This window comes from Amblyomma maculatum, chromosome 2 (genome assembly GCF_055883805.1).
Source record: "Amblyomma maculatum isolate TAMU_Amacu chromosome 2, ASM5588380v1, whole genome shotgun sequence".
In the NCBI taxonomy this organism is placed as follows: Eukaryota; Metazoa; Arthropoda; class Arachnida; order Ixodida; family Ixodidae; genus Amblyomma; species Amblyomma maculatum.
The window spans coordinates 25,642,972-25,664,344 of NC_139345.1; the positions used below are offsets into that span (position 1 = coordinate 25,642,972).

At 41.4% G+C, this 21,373-nt stretch overlaps 3 protein-coding genes across 14 annotated transcripts in view; 2 read left to right on the top strand and 1 right to left on the bottom strand.

Annotated features, from left to right (window-relative positions):
* The window catches only part of LOC146198174 (uncharacterized), a 212,916-nt gene extending 192,022 nt beyond the window's left edge, over positions 1 to 20,894 (top strand). Inside the window, exon 5 of one of the 3 annotated variants that reach the window (XM_084593551.1) lies at positions 20,656 to 20,894. In XM_084593551.1, coding sequence (XP_084449677.1) covers positions 20,656 to 20,879 — 224 coding nt within the window. In that variant the 3' untranslated portion in view covers positions 20,880 to 20,894. Of the gene's footprint in view, positions 1 to 15,001; positions 16,152 to 17,955; positions 18,180 to 20,655 lie in introns of those variants that run through there. The other 2 variants (XM_084593552.1, XM_084593548.1) reach the window with 2 other exon arrangements.
* Positions 592 to 2,948, bottom strand: LOC146198177 (SUMO-activating enzyme subunit 2-like). Its single transcript, XM_084593531.1, has one exon. It carries the CDS (start codon positions 2,654 to 2,656, stop codon positions 788 to 790), a length of 1,869 nt encoding a protein of 622 aa, XP_084449657.1. The 5' UTR covers positions 2,657 to 2,948; the 3' UTR covers positions 592 to 787.
* LOC146198178 (uncharacterized) lies at positions 4,263 to 14,995 on the top strand. 10 transcript variants are annotated; one of them, XR_014704961.1, is made up of 4 exons: positions 4,263 to 4,390; positions 5,479 to 9,249; positions 9,596 to 11,550; positions 12,865 to 14,995. XR_014704961.1 is itself a non-coding variant. In XM_084593565.1 (4 exons), exons 1-4 carry the CDS (start codon positions 5,421 to 5,423, stop codon positions 12,931 to 12,933), a joined length of 348 nt encoding a protein of 115 aa, XP_084449691.1. In that variant the 5' UTR covers positions 4,434 to 5,420; the 3' UTR covers positions 12,934 to 14,995. The 10 variants fall into 10 exon arrangements, 5 of the variants coding, with proteins under 5 accessions (XP_084449691.1, XP_084449694.1, XP_084449693.1 ...); XR_014704962.1 differs by having other exon boundaries at positions 5,479 to 5,574; XR_014704960.1 differs by lacking the exon at positions 4,263 to 4,390 and having other exon boundaries at positions 4,434 to 9,249; positions 9,596 to 9,618; positions 11,449 to 11,550.
* Positions 20,895 to 21,373: the final 479 nt, after the last annotated feature.

The window sequence follows — 21,373 nt, forward strand, 5'->3', positions numbered from 1 at the left end:
TGCAGTGTGTGTGGAGAAGAAGAATCGGCTGAAGGGTTCCAAACCTACAGTTCTAAGGAAATGGGGTTTAAGGACACTGGAGGGAGATCAGACATGGGTAGAAATAACCATTGAAAGGTTATTTGACTGGTGGCTAAAATCAAAGGCAAGAGCAAATACAAAATATATTGCTGTCTACAACTAGGTGGCATGCACCACCACTGCATGATTTAGAGTGTTCAACCTTAACCATCCATAAAGTCATGGACTGAGTGAGGAAACCATGTAATGAGCAATGTGCCACGCAGTCGGCCTGCTGTTGAACTACTGGCAGTGATACAGCTACAGATACTTCAGTGCCTGTAGCTTTCTCATTTCCAAAAAAGGCTGTTGCCAAGCATAACACTGCATAGCATGTGCTGCACTAAGCAGTTCAATAAATGCCACTCACAAAGAACTGTTTCATTGTGGAAGGTCATTATCACAGCACTCCCCAGAAGCTAGTATGAAGTGGTGTTTCAGTTCGCTCACAAGTTGAGTTGAATAAGGTACCTCTGTTGCCATGACAGACAGGATACTGCAAGAAATAAGGTACAGCAACAAGCAGAATGTATGTCAAACACAATGATGGGGATTTATTTACGAATGATTCTTTGATGTCACACACCAGCACATTAACATCCCCAAATCATGGCAAAGAGTCTCCAGGACATTTGCAAAATGAAATGTGCAACAGACTGACACATATTTAGTTAAAAAAAGATAATGCTTGTGAACTCTAATATCAGTAAACCCATAGCGACTCCTATCAGTCAATCACAACACAGGCCCTTTTGGCTTCTATGCTGTCATCGTCATCTGTGAGCTTGCGTTTCAGGCTCTCTCTGCCATTTTCAACTTGATCAAAATCGTTGTCTTCAATGATAAGTAAGTCATCCTCATCACTAGCATCATCAGAGCCACACCTGTTTTTGCTCTCGTCTTTCTCATAGTGGTTGCTATCCGTTATGGCAGCGTCTGGCCCCTGCTGTGAGACATCACCAACAATTTCAAATCCTGCAGCATCCTTATTTTCATCATGGACAATGTTAACTGTGACCTGGAAGTTTTGCAAAAAATCATCGCAGCGAAGTCTAGAGCCGTGGGTTACACTAAGACTACCCAAATGCATGCTGCGGTTGGAGTCTGTTTCACCTTCTTCACTTGAAATGAGAATAGTTCCTTTACCATCATCTAGCTCAACATCAGGTGCTGCCATTTTAATTTGCTCCTTCAGCACCTTGTCCTCAAAAATGCCAACTGTCATTTGCTTTGTGTTGAGACTGACATAGAGTTCTGCCTTTGAGGAACATGTGTAGCACTTTGGGTTTGGCTCGAGAAGCAGGGCGGGAATAATTAGCTTTTTAGTAGGTGAAGGCTGTTTCACCAAGTAGACCTGCTTGCAGTTTGCTCTGCACTCTTCCAGCTTTCCTCGCAGCATCTTGAAAGCCTGCAGCACAATAATGCCTGCTATGATGGCATTGGTTGTTGCTATAGCAGGAATGATGTTGCCTGCCATTGCCTTTACATCGAATTTGCTGGTCTGAGGAATGCCAAAGCAATGTGCACGCAGGTTGGCACAAGCGGTTACAAAATTCATGCACTCATCGTTGTCTTTGTCCCACAATAAGTGGTCGCCTTCACCAAGTTCTAGAGAGCGTTCCTTCAGCTTTTCCACGGAGGCACTAAAGGCCTGACGGCACTGATCAAGGTCCCAGAGGCGATGATCGATCATGCCGGGGGTAGCAGCCGCATCGGCACTACTGCAAGCCGCCGCGTCCGGCAAATTTCTCCAGTGCAAAGGCGTAGGGGGCTTCCGGCGCGACCACAACTTTTCCATCTGCAAGAGGTACCGAATGTCATCGCCGAACAGCTTGTTGAACAACTTCTCTGGGTCGTAGCCGCACTCTGTAGCCCAAAGCCGCGTCGACACACGGCACACATTGCCTGTGGCGTCAGTACTCTGCTTTAGCATATGATCCAGGCTCACTTCGCCCCTCAGCTCGGGATCTGTTGAATCCGGTGATACGTCTTCGTCTGGGTCTGCTTCACCAAAAAGCTGGTTGAAAAGGTGCTTCGCCCACACGATACAATGAATCGGCTCTGAAGGCGTGTTGCGAATGGTGCACCCAGGGTAAGTTTTTTCAGCAGGTTGAGGCTGGCACTCGTAGCACTCGGTGACTCCTTTAAAGATTGGCGTCACCTGCCCCAAGTAACCGGCGCTGCCGCTCTCAATCAGAGGCACTTTCGCAGCCAGACACATGCGGTTCACATGGCTTCGCGCACTTCGGTTGTCGAGAGCATTCATGACAATGTCAAACTGCTTGAAGAAGTCGAGCCCGTAGTCAGGCTTTACAATGCTGTCGTGACGAGCTTCGATCTTGACATGCGGATCGAGCCTTTCGGCGCTTTCCTTGGCGACCAGCGCTTTTGGCTTTCCGACATGCACCTTACGGAATAAGAACTGCCGATTCAGGTTGCTGACGTCGATAGTATCCAGGTCAATCACTTCGATGTCTGAGAATCCGGAAAGTACCAGGTTTTTAAGCAACTCACAACCAATACCGCCTGCACCAACAACCAAGACTTTGGCCTTTCTAACATCTCCAACACTTTGAACGAAGCCGGCGTCCGCCATTTTGCAAACACTTCGCGCGTTGAGCGTTGTTATGGTGGCGCGCTCGGCGTGCTGCTCGCAGACCCAAACGTTCGCAGACCTGTCACTCCCTGGGTATGTAACCCTGGTAGCTCATGGTGTACACCATGGAGGAAGCAGTGTACACCGTGGATCCATGATAGCGGCAATGGCGGGCGAAGACCACCTGCACCTGTGACACCTGTTTGCTTCTGGCTCGAACCTCCAGTCTGAAAAAGTCAATGCCACGTTGTGGCTATGCTGGATGTGCATGCAACCGTGTAACTATCACAACGTGATTTGCTAAGTACGCGGCAAACTTCACTTTCGAAACCGAAAATGGTGGTATGACACATATGACGCTAGGAGCGCTAGCTGCCGTCAGTTTTGTGTGAGTGTCCACCCGATTCAAAGGGCATGGGCACAAGTTCATCATCATCACGGTGATCACCATCATCTGTCGTCATCATCTATCGACCGGGTCAAGGTTTTGACATGCGATGTGTTATGCAAAAATATATATGGCTCCCTGTTCTGTTGCCACGTGGCGACCAACGTTAGTGGCGACAGTGGCCATGCAGTGGCGGCCAACGGGACTCTGGACCAACGTTTCCTAGACCACGGCTACAGTGCCGACTTTCGAGGGAGAGTGCGCTTCTCTCGCGCCGTGCCTTGACAGCAGCACTGAGGGCCCCCACTTCTCTAACAGAACAAAAATAAAGATGTTTTGTAGCGAGAGCATTGGCCACAGTCATGCCATTTCGCCGTGCCAGTCCAGTACGTGCCTGTCCGAAAAGCGAAGAAGGAAGAATTGAAGTCTGGCAGGATCGAGCCACCAACTCGGGCCTCTCTTTTCATATGGGAGGGTGATATCACAATCAGCCTGCTAAAACCCTTGCATTCACGTTATACTTAGGCCACGCAGGCACGTTCATACGGCTGGGTTAAAGTGGGGTTTTATATGTTGGCTGGTAGCTTACGGCTTACGCTATCGAGGCATCGCGAAGGTGGGATTGAAAACAGCGAGAAAGAGGTGCCATAGTGGATGGCTTCGGACCTCCCGCCCTCCCGCCTTATTGCACTTTAGTGGTGAAAATAGAGCTAAAACCACAGAGTAAACTACTATGTGCAAAAGCAATGTCTTTACTTTCAAGTCGAACCTAAGCGTAGCCATACAGATAGCTCTCGCTTATCTCCAGGCATTCTCAAGGTTCAACCACAAGCGAAACCACAGCTAATTTTTTATCCTGCGGCTAGTGGCGTGCAACAAGGTTCTCTCGATAGCAAAGGTACTCTTGAGCCACTTTTTTTTTTTTATTTAACTAACAACATCGGCGGGAACAGAGTACACCCGGTACACCTCTATTTTTCTAAATCCAGAAAATAAAAATTGCTAATTGTCGCGCCACCTGCGGCCATTTGCAGTTAACAAATAAACTGCCAGCAACGAGAGCATAAGTTAATACGCAAAGTGCACAGTTATTGTTATTATTTTTTTAAATATAGCTTAAAAATGTAGATGACCTTTGTATTTGTATGCAGTGGGCTGTAAAAGTCTTGACTTTAAAGAGACTGACTGAATGTCGAGTTGATAAAAGATAAAAGCAATAAAAGTTTCTTCTTTCGAGCTAGCTGTCTGCAGAGCTCACAAGCGACGCTTCAATCTGCAAACTTCCATTGACTGACAACAAGATTAACCTGAAAACTGAAACAGTTTTACTGGGTACACTTGTATACGTATGTAACGTATGTGTTTTTATTTTTATGCCCAGTGCAACGCTATGGCGGCTATGGTGGAGTTATGCTATGGTGAAGTGATGGCGGTTCAGTCCTTCCTTTGGCCGAATGTGCTACACACAGCCTACCATCAACTGTCGGTCCTCTCGTCGCTTTGAATTGCGCGTGCTGTTTGAGACTGCACGAAAATCGCATTCCCGTTGCAGGCAGTTAACTGGATTCCCACCAGCGTGCCAACGTTTCGTGCCGATGCTGATATCCGCAGATGTTCGCTAAACCGCTGTTGTTGCTGTTGTCTGCTCGGAGGCGATCACTCAAGTGCACCTCCATTGAGCGGCCGTGCCTCTACATTCCTGTTGTCAATCGCTTCCGCCAGCCGACAATCGACGCTTCGAGCTTGCATACTGTTTGATGTGTAAATGTAAATGCGTGAATGTGGGTGCTGCTATGTTGGGTACTGCCTGATGTTGCTGTGGCTCGGCGGACAGGCATTGTGCTGTTGTTTCTGAAGTGACGTCTAACGAAGCTTGTGCTGAGAGTCTAGCGCGTTTTCTTAGAGGTTGTCTGCTTGCTAAGCTTCGCGGCATATTATACAGCCATGTTATTTAGCACTACAGCAGCGACCAGTTCCAAATAAGTTACATTTCAAATTATACTGTCACTCAAAATAATAATTCCGCGACATCATGTGCGTCGCATCTGTCAACTGTAGTAAGTGCGCTTGCCCTATAGTTTGACAAACTGCGTCAAACCCCTAGGAACCGGTTATTACGTTTGAAATGATGCTTTCACCATTTCTGATCTATTATTATTGCCGTTGTGTTAGCTTATACGATGTCAGTGTTTTTTTTTTTTTGTCTGGTTTAACATCTGGATGGGTGTAAAATATAATGTCTATTACATTCTGAAATGGGATGTATAGCAGTAACCTGCAAGCTTTGTTGATCTGAAGTAGTTTACGGAGTGCTGTACAGTTGGGAAATTGGTACAAATATATTGTTACGTGGTTTATTTACACGGCGGGTGTTAGATGCGCTTGACGTTAGCACACCTAGAGCGAACAAAACTAGCTTCCTCTTCCTCCTCAGCTTCTGCAACACCATCTTCCTGCAATACAGGACCGCGGGACGTACGTGACACTGCCCCCTTCGCGACGAAGCCCGAAGCCCGCCACGTGATTCAAGGTTCGTCACGCTGATAGCAGTGCTTCATGCGGGCTACGTAAACCACTTGAATCTTCCGAGAACGACGACCATGGGTGGTCAGGCCAGAGACTACAAAGTTGATTGCGCTGATGCGTTCCAGCACAACGAAAAGACCAGTATACTGGTGCAACAGTTTCTGGGACAAGCCGTGCTTACGCAACGCCGTCAAAAGCCACACCAAGTCGCCAGGAGCATAATTAACATCTTGGTGACGCTTCTCGTAGCGTTCTTGGGAAGCTTAAGTGCGAAGTCTAGCGAGTCGGCGAGCTTCTTCAGCCAAAGAGAGAGTATGCGCTAATGAAGTTTCAGCCGGGAGTGAGAAAGGTAAAAATGTGCCCAGAGCACTTCTACTTCGTGGAAAAAATGGACTGTAGCTGGTCATTTCGTGCTTAGCAGTGTTAAATGCGTAAGTTATAAACGGAAGGACTTCATCCCAGTTTTTGTGGCTGGAGTCGACATGCATTGCAAGCATACTGCTAAGCGTACGATTGGTGCGTTCGGTAAGGCCATTTTTTTGTGAGTGGTAAGGAGTTGAATGGCGAAAATGGCATGAGCAGAGACGAAGAAGTTCTTCTACAACTCCTGCCGTAAACTGTCGCCCCGGTAGCTTATTAGCACACGAGGAGGCACATGTCGAAGAATGATGGACCGTAGGAAAAAGCCGAGACATCAGAAGCAGTGGCTGACAGTATGGCAGCAGTTTCACAGTACCGCGTAAGGTGGTAGTCTACGCACACGATGATTCAGTGGTTCCCGTTGGTGGAACGGGGAAACGGGTCCTAGAAAGTCAATTCCCGCCTGTTTGAATGGGGTTCGTGACGGCGTTATAGGCTGAAGATGACCCGGCGGAGAGCAGGCTGGGTGCTTGAAACGCTGGCACTGGAGGCAGCTAGCCACATAATGTTGAGTAGTTTGACTCATCTTTGGCCAATAAAAGCGTTGCTTAGTCCCGTGCAATGTCCTGGCAAAACCTAATTGAGCCGTGGGATCGTCGTGCATTACTTGAAGAACCTGACACCGAAGTCGTGTAGGAACTACCAGAAGAAACCGTGCACCTACTGACGAGTAGTTCTTCCTGTATAGTAAACACTCACGAATGCAGAATGAGGTCGCAATATTACTATATAAGGGCGCAAAAAAATCACGGACATGCACAAGGAATGTGAAGCAAGGGCTGACTCCCAACAAAGCATTATTCAAAACCAGAATTGTGTAAAAAAAAAATGATGCATGCACAAAGTACTGACATGTGGCACAGCAGAACAATGGGTAGACAAAGAGAAGCAGGCAAAGGCCCCTGCTTATTAGCTGAGTAACAGGTCTCATGCTTGCAAAGAAAAATTTATGATTGTCTTACACATATGGCTTATTCTTTGCAGTAAAAAAATGCCTCCATTAACTTCCCAGAAAGGCTGGTACAGAATTTTTATCTATTGACTGCACTTCCTCAGCACCAGTTAATTTGCTCAGGCAAATAGGTATAGGATTTTCCTACAGGCTTATGCATGCGCCTTCCGAGCAGTATGTTCGTGCACCGCTGGCCATGCTGCATGATAAAGGTGATTTGTATGCATAGCATAAAAAGGAAACAGGAGCTATTGTTTCACTGTGCAAAGCATTGGCATTGGGTTACGCCGATCTGATTACTCAAAGGTTGTCACAGCGGCATAAACGGGGTCTACTTTAGGGTGCTTCAAGTTCTGCCTGGACATTGGAATGTTGAGCCATGTTCGGGATGTTGCATAGCCTGCACACATACGGTAGTGAACTTAAAGATATATTTCACTTTTTCACCACTAAATCCTTCTTTATCACACTAAATTTTGCTCAGTGGAAAAACGATGTACAATAGCAAACAAAATTGATCACTGTATTAACCCACAGTTACTTCCCACGACAAATTTTGTCAGAAACTGCTTTCTGTACGGTGCAAAAGTGTCAGTAGTATTATGCATTTTTATTACTTAATTAGGAACCAATTTCAAAAACTTGTTACATTAATGTAATGCTTTGAGTACACAAGCCGTTTTTGTCAATTGGCACTGCTGTCTTTTTTAAATCCCCCGGATGACGCACGAAGCCTAGGAAAATACAAAGCTTAGCTTGGCCGCTTTAAAAGATTCACACTACTCTTTTCTACCAATTTCTCAAGTGTAGAGACTGCTACAGGTTATTGTTCTGTTTGAACTCGTATTCAAAGCTGAGGTTCTTGCATGCTTATGGAGCCATAACCTTTACAACAGTTACCTAATAGACCTTTTTCCTCATTATGCCTTTATTTGGCAAATGAGTCCAACTCCACGAAAGGAGAATCAAGCCTCTGCCACAACATTCCCGCCTCTATGGTTTAATGTAAAAAGCTGATAATAAGGTTTATCTATAAGTGTGTTTGGGGCAAAGTAGATGACAAGTCTATAATTTGCGAGACTTTCAGTTCGTCTAAAATGACTATTTTCATATGCCACTTATCAACACCAAGCGTTCATTTGCCTATGTATTCATGGAATGCAGATTCTTTTCACAGGTGTGCAGGTACTGAGATGCTCCTCAGTTGTTTAGGTCAGCACATGGTACATTACGTTTCAGATTCCATAAGGGACGCTTTTAGATATTGATGCCATGGAAAAATCTTTAATATTGGTAACAGAAATGTGCAAGTTTTCTTATCTCGAACAAGCCTTGTCAGTCTGGTCTGTTACTGTGAATATTGAGAAATTAAACCTCCTCTATGTCTATGTCCAGTCAAAACTTGCAAATCTGTCGACTGCATTACTGCAAAAAGTACTGAAAGCTGATGTTTTATTTTTGAGTTGTGGCTACATATATTATAATTTGAGCAGTCGTGGTGACTGCGTTCAGCCCTCTGCTTATAGAAATGTGCAGTGACACATGTACCTGCAGAATGTGTCTCTTGAAAATGACAGCAAGTTAATAATTTAGAATAGATGGAAAATGAACACAATGGGAAATGTCTATGAAAGGACAAAGGTGAACAACGAAGTGAAATGAGACAATTATGACTCTAGAAGCTTTGCCTGAAGAAAAGGGAATTATAGCACCATAATATATTCAGAAACATCAGATTTGTAGTTTATATTTTGGACATCTTGAATTTGTACGGAAAATTAGAAATATCATATGTTCTTGTTCATTGCTGTATGAATGTCAGCTGGGTGCTGGCATCAGAACTCCCTGTCAATGCAGGGTGTTCTCAGCCATGCTTTTTGTTGCTCAGATAATGGTGTGCTTACATGATAGCCTGCCACTATCAGCCTCGACATGTGCATCCTTTTTCTTTCAGCAACTTAGTGGGGACATGATTCATGCGGGCCAAATGCTGACATACGACCATCATCACATTTCATATTTTTTTTTTTTCCATTTTTTTTTTCTTATTGCTCTTTTCCTTGCGACCGAGCATGAGTTCTGTTAGCTAATAAGTAGCTGGAGGTTATAAGTCAAGTAACAGCTGGAGGTAATAGCAGTCAGCTAGCAGTAGCTGCTTTTTCTCGTCCATTCTTTGTTCTGCCGTGTCATATGCCAGCACTTTGTTCATGGATTAGCCTATTTTTTCTATAATTTATTCTCGCCTACTTAATCCTCGTCTTCGTATATCCTCGTGTAGTTCACTACAATTTGAATAATGCTTAATTGGTGAGTCAGTGCTTGGTTTTGGTTCCTAGTGCATGTCCACTTGTTATTAATTTTGCAGTGTTTTACTGATCCACATTCTGTTTTATATATCTGTATAACCACAATACATCACTGCTTCCTATTCATTGTATCTGGCATGTTAAGTGTGTCCAGTGAATTTCCTGGCTCAGTGTTAGTACACTTGGAACCCGAGGTGGTCAAAATTAAATTGAATCCCTTCACTATAGCATCTCTCACAGACAGCGCAAGTGAGTTTCGGCATATTGAACTTGACATGTTCTGGAGTTTTCAGTATTTTATAGGCACTTCCTGGGAATAAAAGTGTCTTTCCTTTTTTCTTTTTCAGAACTGGAGCAGCACACCCTACTTGTATGTAAAGCTTCCCAACTATCTGACTCGCCATCTTTCAGTGTACTGATACTAGCCATTATGATGTTAGTGTCAAACAAAGTGGACTTTTCATTAATATACATTTCCTGTTCATTTTGTTTCCCTGCCTAATGTACTGTATACAAGATTGTGGCAGTGAGAGACTTTAATTTCAAGCTTTACATTGCAAATTGGTGTTATAATTTATCGTGCATTGTGATGAATTTGTTCCTCTTTAAGAACTGTGATGCCACTTCTGACCCAGATGTTACTTCCTTTAATGGATAAATAAGGCCCTTTGTTTTTAAGTTATGTTCTTAAAAATTTTAGCTGCAAAAATGCGGTGTGGTATTGTGAGATTGGCTCCCGAGTTTGAACTTTTAATTAGTTTATTTTTGCCTTGCAAGCCATTGAACACAAAAAGGTGCTTAATACAAGGAAGTGTTTATGATAAACTCATACATATCTTTTTTTATTTATTTATTCCAACCTTAGTTGATGTTTACTGTGTTACCATTGGCATTATAGTGTTTCTCTATCTATGACAGGCTGGTTGGTCATTACATTTTTACCTGGAGATTGTTGTTCCAGTGTTGGAGCTTCACTATGGAATACACAGCAGCATTAGAATAGCAGTTGCTAGCTTGAAGTTTTGCAAAGTATCTTGAATTAAACAAAGAAATGGTTTATCATACTTTGTTTCTCATAATTGCCTTTGCGCTCTAGGAATTTAATATGAGTTTTGGCAACCTCATGCTGAAGGCTTTTTATGTTGCACAAGGTGGATAAATGGCCCTTTATTTCAATGGTCTTTATTCAAGCCAAGTTTATATTCTGCATTGTGATTATATCTTTTCCAACTCATCATTAGGTGAAGTGGCTTTGGAGTTGGTGAAGAATAAAGGAGGTGCATAAGAAGCAGATTTTTCAGAATTATTTACGAAATAGGTGCAGAAAAACAGCAGATATTTGCGAGTTCATTTGTACATGTTAGTGAACTTCATTTTTTCAGTAAGAGGTTGGGTTTGATCATTTCTGGGGGGAAACGAGCGTGGAGTGTGAAAAACCTTTTTAGGTTCTACCTGTAACTCGGACATCCTAAACAGGCAAGTGTACCTGCTCTTCTGCCATGAAGCGTAAATGTCAGTAAAGCATCTCAATTGAACGGTGACTAGTAAAAGAAGGAAAACACTAAATATTAACTTAGGAATTAGTGCTTAAATGTCCTTCTTGCTGTCCTCAGGAGGAAAAAAATAATGAATATTATTGTTTGAGCATCCACCCTGGAAAGGAAAATGTTTAAGAGACCAGCATTTAAGGTAAACAAAGAGATGCATGTCCATGCTTATGCTGTATTCTGTTCAATTTTATCTCTGATTATACAGTCCCATGCATCTATGCACTTCATCGTTTATTACTTCCTCTTATCTCACATTAAATACACAATGAAGAACGAGAGAAAGATGATGGATAACACGCTATGAAAGAGCACTGAACAAGGGTAGAGGGGGTAAGCTTTGGTGCGCAGGTCGAGCCAACGTTTCAACAAGTGGGCTTGTCTTCGTCTTGGTGCACTATGCACTATGTGTTTCTAGGGTGCCTACCAGCAAGGCCTAGTTTACACTTTTTTTTTATTCACAGTTGCACTTCTGAGTGAAAGAAAGAATGGAGGCCTATTGACAGCTTCTGAAGTTGGAGATTTATAACAATTTGGTCTCATTTTGAAAAGTGCAACCCTGCACTCTGCCTTTTTTTGTTTTGTTTGTTGTCATCATGTGTACTTTTACTCTGCTTTATTGTCTGATTTCCACTGCTTTTCTGCCCCACCAGGTATGCAACTGGAGCTCTGCAATGTGGCCGTATGGTTTGCAGGGACACAAAATGAGAGTTGTGCCAATGTTAATCTTTCTGCCATACTTCTGTTTGCAGGCTGTAACACCACCCTTCAGCAATCTCTAAAGCTTTTACCATATTAAATCTTTGCAAGAGTATATATATATATATATATATATATATATATGCAGCGTGTTCAAAATTAGACTTTACTGATTATTTTAAAAGAAGCAAAATGCTATACGCTCATGCCGTTTTTGTACATTGGTAATGCAGCCAGGCGAACACGAATTGAGGTATTAATTGTCCCCTTAAACTCATTAACTAAAATTCAATAATTAACTTTTTATCGGCTGAAGTTAGCGTGCATATTGATATTGAGATCTTGGAGGCCAATACTTTTTAGGGCTATTCTATTTTGTAGAACTTTATTAACACGCCTGTGTCCTGAGATGTGCATGCCTAAAATTTCGTCCCAGTTCGTCCAATTACGCATGCGAGACGATGGCTCTCGGCGTGAAGCACCTCCCGCGTGTGAAGTAGCTGTTGCGTATAAAAAGATAATATTGAATTTTAGTTAATTACTGAGTTTATGAGGGCTGTTAATGCCCCAATTTGTGTCCGCCTGACCACATTACCAATGTACAAAAAAGGCTTTAGCGTACGACATTTTATTTTTTGTTTAAATGTCACTAAAGTCTAATTTTGGACACCCTGTGTATATATACATATTTGAATGTGGTTGTCTTTTATGCAGATTGCTCATACTTCTTTATTGTCTCCTTTGCTATCTAGAGTGCAGCTGTCGATTGTTGCTTCGAGAAACAGGTAGATTTTGAGGGTGATAGTTGTGCTCACATGATCTGATTTGCTACACGAAATGCTCTTTATTTAATAAACTTCAGTTAGTCAACCAATCCAAGTATTTTTAGTCCTCCAGGGTGAAAAGGGGAAGCAAGTCTGGCTGATACAAAGTCACTCTCCCCCATTCCCATGGCAGCAACGACAAAGAACAGCTACATGATGTAGGCAAATCATGTGAATAATTTGGACATCAGTGGCTACAGTACATCTGTAGATCACGTTGCAATTATTGAGTGTTGTGTAACATGCTGCAGCTTGGAGCAAGATTTATTATGATTTGAAAAATAGAGGAAGTGTAGTTACTTATGCATTTTGCATCAAATGGCAACAATCGGAGGGAAAAAAGAAGCAAAACATTGAACTTGTTGATTTTTATAAAATTCGCAAGTTGCATAGTGTAGATCATAATTTGGATGCTCTGTTAAAGGATATCGATGCTCAGGGTACAAGTGTTGAATCAACAAAATAATGTATTTTAAACTTGCACTTATTCTTGTAGTCCATGTTATGGGCTCTTGGCCATATCTGTAAGCGAGCTTCTCTACACAGGAGGCAATCATGAGGACAGGAGGAGTACTAACTGTCTACCTTTGGATGAATGTCGGATGCGCATCATGAGGGGAAGAATGAAGGGAGTGGAAGAGATTTGAAGGTCTTCTTGTGCCCTTGTATGCAATGAAAAGTGCCCTATTATGGAATCATTGTTTATACCTGAGGCAAAATTTGTGTGCTAAATGCCGCATCTTTATCTAATAATGGACGGATGTGCACATGCTTCCACACACACCTGCTTCAAAGCACTGTTTCAGGCATGTTTAGCCCTTGATTAAGGCACTGACAAGCCATTGCACATGTTCTAGCATAGACAGAGCGCACACAAGGGTCGCATGCTTAGCTGCATAGCATTGGAAAATGATAGCACTGCATCCAATCTTTGCCTTGCAAACAGACCATGCTGTTTTTGGAAGGAGTTTGGCCTGACGGGGAAGCTTGTTTGTAAGGGGTCTTGGTAATAATTTTTACTTAGTGGCCTGATTTATTAATAAGGCAGCTCTTTGAACTAGTATTGTTTAAGTTGAAGAGGAAAAGAAGACCAAGTTCAGATTTTCTTTTGTTGTAATATAATGAAGAAAATTACAAGGGTTTTGCGTATTGCTTAGAAAAATACCAAAGTGAATTTCAGCTATGGTTGCATGTAATGAGTTTAGGTCATAGAGCGGAGTATTCTGGAGGTTTATTTTTTTATGATGTGAAAAAATAAGGCTCTCTGCAGTTAATTGTTTTGACACTTGGGTCGTCTAGTGTTGCATGATACAAGAATATCTTGTCATTTTGGTCATGCGTGAACATGCTGGCTTGACCAGTGGCCCATATTACCTAAGCTATCATGGGCAAGCTTAACCTAACAAATAACTTGTATTGTAATGCAGCCCCCTTAAACTTTGTCGTGAAGGTTTATGCAACAGCGTCAAATGACTGCATTGACATTTTTCCTCAACGCTTTAACCCTCAAAAAGCAGCAGGCATGATTTATAAACCCGAAAAGTTTCTCTATTGTCTGTGTATTAATTATCTGATTTATTTTTAAATGTTGAATTGATACTTTAATTTATTCATCTGTGGCTCCTAGCTATTATGAGCTTATTTATTGATGGGTAAAGAGTTGTGTATTTGTTCTTGTTCACTTAACTGTGTATTTTTTTATATTTGGGTGCTTTTGATGGCACTTTAATTGCACTTTAATCTGTGAAAATGTATAGAAGTAGCCATTGTTTTAAAGAATTTGCAGATTTTCACCGGTTTTATTGATGTTTGATTGTATTTATGATGAACAGCTTTTTTTTACATGTTCTGGAACAATATTTGCTGCAAACTTTATATCCTTCTCTGGCAACCGCATACCTTTGCATTGATGTTCAGTTTGTTTTTATAGAATTGTGTGCAAGTTGTTGCCATCCGACTTTCTTTGCCTAGTGCCTATAGTGAGTGGTATGACAGCTTTGAGAGGAGATATGCAGTATTAATTCTTATATGCTGATTTTTAATTTTGTGAATATAAATTTAATGATGACTTAAGGAGTTCATTTAGTGGCATTGACACTTCATATGTATTTCAAAATTTCATAGCACTCTTAGCAGCCCAAGCCTTCAACAGTGTTCAAGGTCGTGGAGTGCATTGTGGATTTGGAAGGCAGTCTTTGGCGCTTTGTGCCCAATTTGAGATTTCGCTGTGGAGGTTTCATTGTGGCTAGCACTCATGCCTATACATAACATTGTTCCTTGTACACAACAGAGATAAATATGTATGTGCCGTTTTCTGTATATTCAAAGTGTATTTTCAGGATCATGCAAATAAAGCTCGTCTGTAGTGCGAGGAACATATAGAAGAGGCCTTTTGTTTGCATACCTACACTTGAAAATATGAGTTATGTAGTTGCATGATGCATTATTGGCCAGCCCTTTGCTTACATGTGGAAACTGTATCTTAAATTCAAAGCAGTCAGCATACTGTATAGGGAGTAATAGAAGCATACATCTTTGCTTGTTGAGACCAGTGTTTAGGTTATTTTGTTATGTGCCATATATTTGTAAACGGTGTTTGCAAGCCTTTCAATGCACAAGTGTGCCTTGTGGTTGCTGTCGAGAGTATGGGTGCTGAAACCAACCTATGTTCTCTTTCTTCTAGAGTCTGGGCCACTAGAAGTGATGGCCCTCGACGCTGCTTACGACTCGCTGATGAACAGCCAGGGAAAGACTACCTATGCATGCAGGCTGTGCAACAAGCCCTTCCAGAACTACAGCAATCTCAAGCGGCACATCAAGTTGCATGATCCAGTGCAGGAGTACTTTCCCTGTTCTTTGTGCCAGCGAAAGTATGGCCGTAAGGACACCCTCAAGGGCCACATGAAGCAGGCTCACGGAGTGGTGGCCCGATGGTGACGTCACGCCATTTCATATGCTCTGCATGTTGTTAAAGGTTCCCCGGTTTCTCAAGAAGAGCTGTGTTTTGGGCTCAGCCTAGGAGCATGGTTGGTGACAATGGTGTTAAAACAGTTTTTGTCAATAACTTCAACTTGGATGTTCAGTAATGCCCATTTTATTGTTTGATGTCATATACATGTATAAGTTGTGTAGTGTCAAGGTGCTGCATTTCCTTAAAACTGCTGGGTGGCATAGAAGGAAATACTGTGGAATATTCAATCTGGAAGAGGTTTTTAACACATGCTTTTTGTTCTCTAAATGTGTATTTGCACCATAATTTCACAATTTTGTTTTCTTTAATGAAAGAAATATGCGTTTGATGCCTGAACATGCAACAGTCGTTCAGTGTAACATTGCAGGCTTGTAGAAACTGGTCTGATGATTACTGAACATCTATAAGGAATTGAGACATCAGAATGCATGCATTTTGCTGCTGTCTGATTCATAATCTGCTCATTTTCAAGTTTCATGCATTTTGCATGGCTTGAAGAATTTCTCTACATGTCTTACGATGTTATATGCTTCATGGTTTGGTGGTTTTAAGAAACCAATACCACATATGTAGAAAATTTTGTCAAGGCCAGTTAATGAATATTTCAGGGTTTCATGTCTTAATTATGGGTGTTTTCACTATTTTAGGTAACAAGATGCAGTTAAAATTTTGGTGGCTGTACTTCTTTAACTTGGTTCTCAAAAATTACTATACGGACACTAGTCTTGTACTGCATGATTCAGTGCTGTTTTATGCCGGAAATGTTTAAATCATGCTTCTGTTGCATAGAATGTTCTTCTGTGGTGAGGCAGTTTGTTTGGAAGCATCTGAATGAGACTGAGCAATGGCTACATGCCTCTGTTTTTTCCTCATTGTTTTTCATTCTGTAACTGCTACATATATACGGTTTATTTGTTAAAAAATTTCATTTCATATTTTCAGCATTGCCAAGCACACAACTCAGGCTTGATGCCTGCAGACACTTACTTTTGCATGTTCACATAACTAGCAGTGTAGCTTTTAAAAATATTTATGAAGATAATTATAGTTAATACAAATTTTTATTCTTGCTGCTTACAAGCCAACATGAATTCAGAGTGAGTCCAATGAAGTTTTTTTAGCTCATGGCACATCTAGTCTTGCAGGCAAGTGCAACCATATGTGGTCAATCTGAGTTTTTTCATTTTTTTCAATGACGGTGCTAATGATAGAGAAGCTATAATTGTTAGTTGTGTCTAATGCAAGTACTGTGGGAGTAACTTGCTGTTTTTACGTGCAAGGCAGCTATGTACAGGGTTAATCGAAAATTCCCAGGTCACGAAGCTTGCTATCAAGCTTTATAATAGGGCATTTATGGCGTATATGAGACTGTCTTGGCCCTCTTGAGTGAAGGTGAGCCTTGCCATCATTCAGAGATTTTGTGTTTCAAGGAAGTCATAACTCCACCACTGCATTGCAGAAAACCTTGGAACTTTTGATGAACCCTGCACATTTGCTGTAATTCAGCCCACAACAATGTAATTGCACAGTGCATTTATGGTCTTTTGTAAATGGTCAATTGTTACAGTTTTGTATATATTCTCAATCATGAATGCCTTTAAAAACTGGTATGTAATAGTTTGATACATAAAAGGAGTGCAGTGAATCTCAATAAAGTTATTTTACTACTAAAAAAGAAAGTGCACATTTTTTAAATGAAGCATTAAAAGAAAGAAGCTAGCAACATCATGTAGTAGCTAAATGAAAAAATTGCTTTTGTGTGTGTGTGTGTGGGGGGGCATGGTGCTGCCTTGACACTAGGAGCAAACATGTTTAGTGGATTATGTGAAAGGTTGTACAAACAATCCAGTTATATATTTTGTTTTTGAGCACTCAGGTTTAGTTCCATAGCTTGGGCTTTCCGCCCTTGTGCTCCACTTTTCCTAACTGTTTTATGTCTACTTGTAATGTGTCTTCTTCCTCAAAAGTGTCTGCACAAGTGGGACTGTGTTCTTCTTAAGAGGACGGTACAAAACCCACTATTTTCAAAATGAACTTGGTGCTCCTGCATAATGAGTAAAGCACTGGATATTTTCAGTATTGAATGTGATGTCTTGCTTGAAATCAGTGGCATGAGTTAAATAATTGCCTACAACAACAAAGTAAGTTTCTTTAATTGCTGCCACCTAGCATAACTGAGAGTATGCTTTTCATTAGATCAGAGTAGCTGCAAAATAAATTTTCCCATCTAAATTTGCACTGACAATAAAAGAAACTTTAAACAGTTGTAATTAAAAGTTATTGTTATAATTCCCTGTTGACTGTAACATATACGGAAGGACAGCAGTAGAGCTGCTGTGATCTCTGGTTTTAATAATGTTATGATTTACGCTAACGTTTCGCAAAGACGCAGAGCTCAGTGCTTCAGAAAAGGGCTAAGGAGTTAAAAGAGACTTGATGGCACTTATCATTTAATAATCTATTGCACTTGTTTTTGTCTATAATATACCTATAGTAGTGTTCCCTGTTTGGCATGTAGGTGCCACAGCATACAGAATTTCGTTGCTTGATTCACTTTGTCTACATTTGGCACGGAATGAGAGCGGCATTCCACACGGAGAGGGTACGCTGCTTTTCGTACAGTCACATGCCACATGGAGCCTTCTTTCTGTCCTATTTTGTTGCAGACAGCAAACAGTCGTCAGAAGCACGACGTCGTTGTCCGATTTGTTTAGCGGTGTTCTCCACCCGAGGAACCATGAAGAGGCACAAGGCTCTGCATTCCCCCCTTGATGCACCAAAATATAGCTGTGACGTCTGCCTAAAGTGCTTCTCCCGAAAGCATTATGCCAAAATACATCGCCTCAATGTGCATGGCTTGCCCAGTACTGATTGACCTTGTGCTGCTTGGCAGGTGTGTCCGAACAGGTGACAGGTGTACAAGCAGCACCGTCTATAGGTGGTATTTTTATGTTTTGCATTTTTCAGTGGCAAGCCTGGGTTTCAGGTTTATGTTTGTGCTTTTAATTACGTCTGATGTAAACACCCGTGGCTAAACCACAAGAAATGGTTAGCTACTACGCAAGGGTGCATGCCAGCAGCTTGTATTGATGCCGCTATCTGTAAATACTGTTTGGGTCTAAATGATATTGTTGCGTTACAATATGCTGTTTGGGGCCACAAGAATGACGATAGCAATGGATTTCGCTGCGTCACCAAGGAGACGAGCTGGAAGAGAGTAATTATTAAGCAGGCTGATTAATGACTACAATTGTAAAAACAGCACTAAAGAGAGGACGTTATAAGGAGTAATAAATAATAGTGCTGGATTTAGTAATGTCATTCATTGCCCTTTATATAGGAATAAGGCCCACAAGTGCGTCTCCCCTTGTGCTGTTTTCGGATATATGTGCTGCTAAGCTGTACTTGGGTCTGAGATGGGGACTTGCGATTTTTTTAGAGCAGTACTTTTAAATAACTACATACGAGCAGGCCTTGGCAACACCAAGCGTTAGCGGGCAAGAATTAGTCGTTGAGAGCTGTTACAGTGGAGCTCTGTGAGTACCATTTGCTGCATTCATAATTTGTACTGCTTGTGATAAGCTATAGATGTAGCAGGAGCACTATAGTAGGATATAACTTGGAAGAAAACAGCAGTTGCTAACTGTGGGCTGTAATTTGTAGCGTGTGTGTTACTCCAGTGAGCAGTAAACGAAATCGGTTTTTATTATTTGGCTATACCAAACAAGCCAATGGCATCAAAATTCTTGAGCTTTTTATTTGGTTTGATGGTTAGCTTTTCATTTAGATAATCAGGAAAGTCTTAACAGTGGACTGCTTTTTGTCACGGAGAAATTGTGTGTGGCAGCTACTGCAGGCTTAAGTTGTATCCAACTATAGAAATATGTTTATGCTGCATGTGGTCTGTCAACTTAAATAAGTTTTCAGTGTTTTGTCAATAGTACTGCAACAAATATGGATGCAGGTATGTGTGTATTAAAAAACTGACCCATTTTTTTAAAGGTTTAGCTGCTCACATTTTGTCTGAAAGTTCAGGTTGCTATGAAACATGCCATGTTTAGATGATATGAATTGTAGCTTGAATGAATTCAATTCCCATTTTTCTAGGAGATCAGAAGGCATAACCAAGCCTTCATCAATGGGTGGTCAGTGGCTAGTGCTAATGTTTGCTTATTGTGTCAGAAACTTGGTTTACATGAAGTATGTCTTGCAAAACATTTTTTTGTTGAAGGTGGCTTGCCACTTATATTACTATTACTACTATTTTTTTGTGTCGTCCAGCACGATGTAGCTAAATCATTTTGTTGCAGTGGCATTAAAGTTATTGGTCATTTTTTAACTGTACTACAAAATGCTTTGTTTGTGTGCCATATTTTTTTGTAGGGTTTTTCTGACAGCTAGTTACCTCACTACGTTTACAGTGGTTTGTACAGTGGCCAAGATTTTAAGCTACACTTGAGACTGGAACTGTGCTGCCATGTCATAAGTGAAAGAATAAGATTTTTATCATTTTGTTTGCTTGGAAGCAGAGTGCTTTTGAAAGGTTTGTACATGGCATGAGTGCTTTTCTTTTAAAATTGAATATGAGGTGATCTTTAAATAGCTGCAAGTAGTATATGGAAATAATGTCTTCTGTATTTATGCTCTGTTCCCAGTTTATGCTTAGCAATGTCATGCAGCTTTTTAAAAGCATTTCAAATGCTGTTGATGTGCTGAAAACTGCCTGTGTAGGACTGACCATCCTTAATGTAGTGTTTTACTTTGTATATAATAAAGCTGCCTGACTTATTTTCAGTCTGTAGGGGCTAATGCAAGTTGTATGATTTTCTTTCTTTGGTGGGAAGTGCCCGCATCGGTTTTTGACTTGTGCTTGCAGTTTTTGCTAAATGTGTATGCTTATTCAGGCGTTACAGCCTTCCTTAATATTCTGCAACTTGACGTGGTAGTGCTTAGTTCTTGCTCACTACTTATTACAGTTTCGGATATCTAAGCGTTGACCTGCATTTTGTACCAAAATAAGTGTCCATTGTAAAGATGGTAACTTATAGCTAAATGCAATAAATAAGCACTATTGCATAAACATGATTTAGAGATAAAATTTATCTGAATGACACATGTTGGGTCACGAAACAAAAGAGAAAGCATAGAGAAGTGGCATTTTTGTTGTTTCTGTTGTGTTGATTTATGTGGAATTAGCAGTGCAATTGTTTTTTCCCTGAAAGACAATCCTTGAAAGATCAAATTTTATGGCATGATTGTTGTCAGGCAATGGCTTCAATGAAAGAACTCACGCTTGTTGCTGGCACCTAGATGCACTAATTTATTGCTTATCTCCTGTGTGGCAACAACTTGGCAATTTTTTACAGACAACCTGAACCAAACGAGCATAATGGTGACTGCACGAAGCAAGACACCACGATGCCGACTGTGCCAACGAACATTCTACAACAGCAGCAGCCTTAGGCGGCATATGCAGCGCCACTTGGAGAATAACCGCCAGCGCTTTCCGTGTGGTGTCTGCTCTAAAGAGTTCACAAGAAAGGACTACGTGCGTGAGCATCGAATGAATGTGCATGGAATGCTTATGTAGATGTCGCTACATTGTGTTGAAGTACGTAGTGCTGAGACTCGGTGTTCAAATTTTGTATAAAAGCTCTTAACAGGATCAGGTAAGGAATCTTGTTGAGCAAAAAATGAAAGCATGTGTTAGTATTGTGTGACGCTATATGGTTTACTTTTATCTGGTTTCATGTGACTGTAGAAAATACTACAGCAGTAACTGTGGAGGTATTTTCTTCATGGCTAATAGCATCGCCATCAGCATAGTATGTTGTCAGAACCAGGGACTCCCATGTTTGGCTTCTGAGATATTAAAGAGATGCACTAGAAAGTCGGTGCTTTTGATATTGTATCCTGTGGAGTAACGCAGTTGAGCTGTGTATGAACCCGTGTCAGTCTAAGTGGATTCACTCTGATAGACTTGAGGACAAGGACGGGGGTGGGGTGCCCCAAGAAGTGCTATCACATCTTTGTCCCAGAAAATTAAAAAGTGTGGGTGCCTTTTAGTTTTAACGTGGTAGTGTT

Bases quoted from the DNA above. Each gene is read 5' to 3' on its own strand.
- LOC146198178 (XM_084593565.1), top strand. From the start codon at position 5,421: ATGCGCTTGACGTTAGCACACCTAGAGCGAACAAAACTAGCTTCCTCT. The intron at 5,575-9,595 runs GTTCGTCACGCT...TTTCTTTTTCAG, and splicing joins AGCCCGCCACGTGATTCAAG to AACTGGAGCAGCACACCCTA. The intron at 11,551-12,864 runs GTAACACCACCC...TTCTCTACACAG, and splicing joins CATACTTCTGTTTGCAGGCT to GAGGCAATCATGAGGACAGG.
- LOC146198177 (XM_084593531.1), bottom strand. From the start codon at position 2,656: ATGGCGGACGCCGGCTTCGTTCAAAGTGTTGGAGATGTTAGAAAGGCC.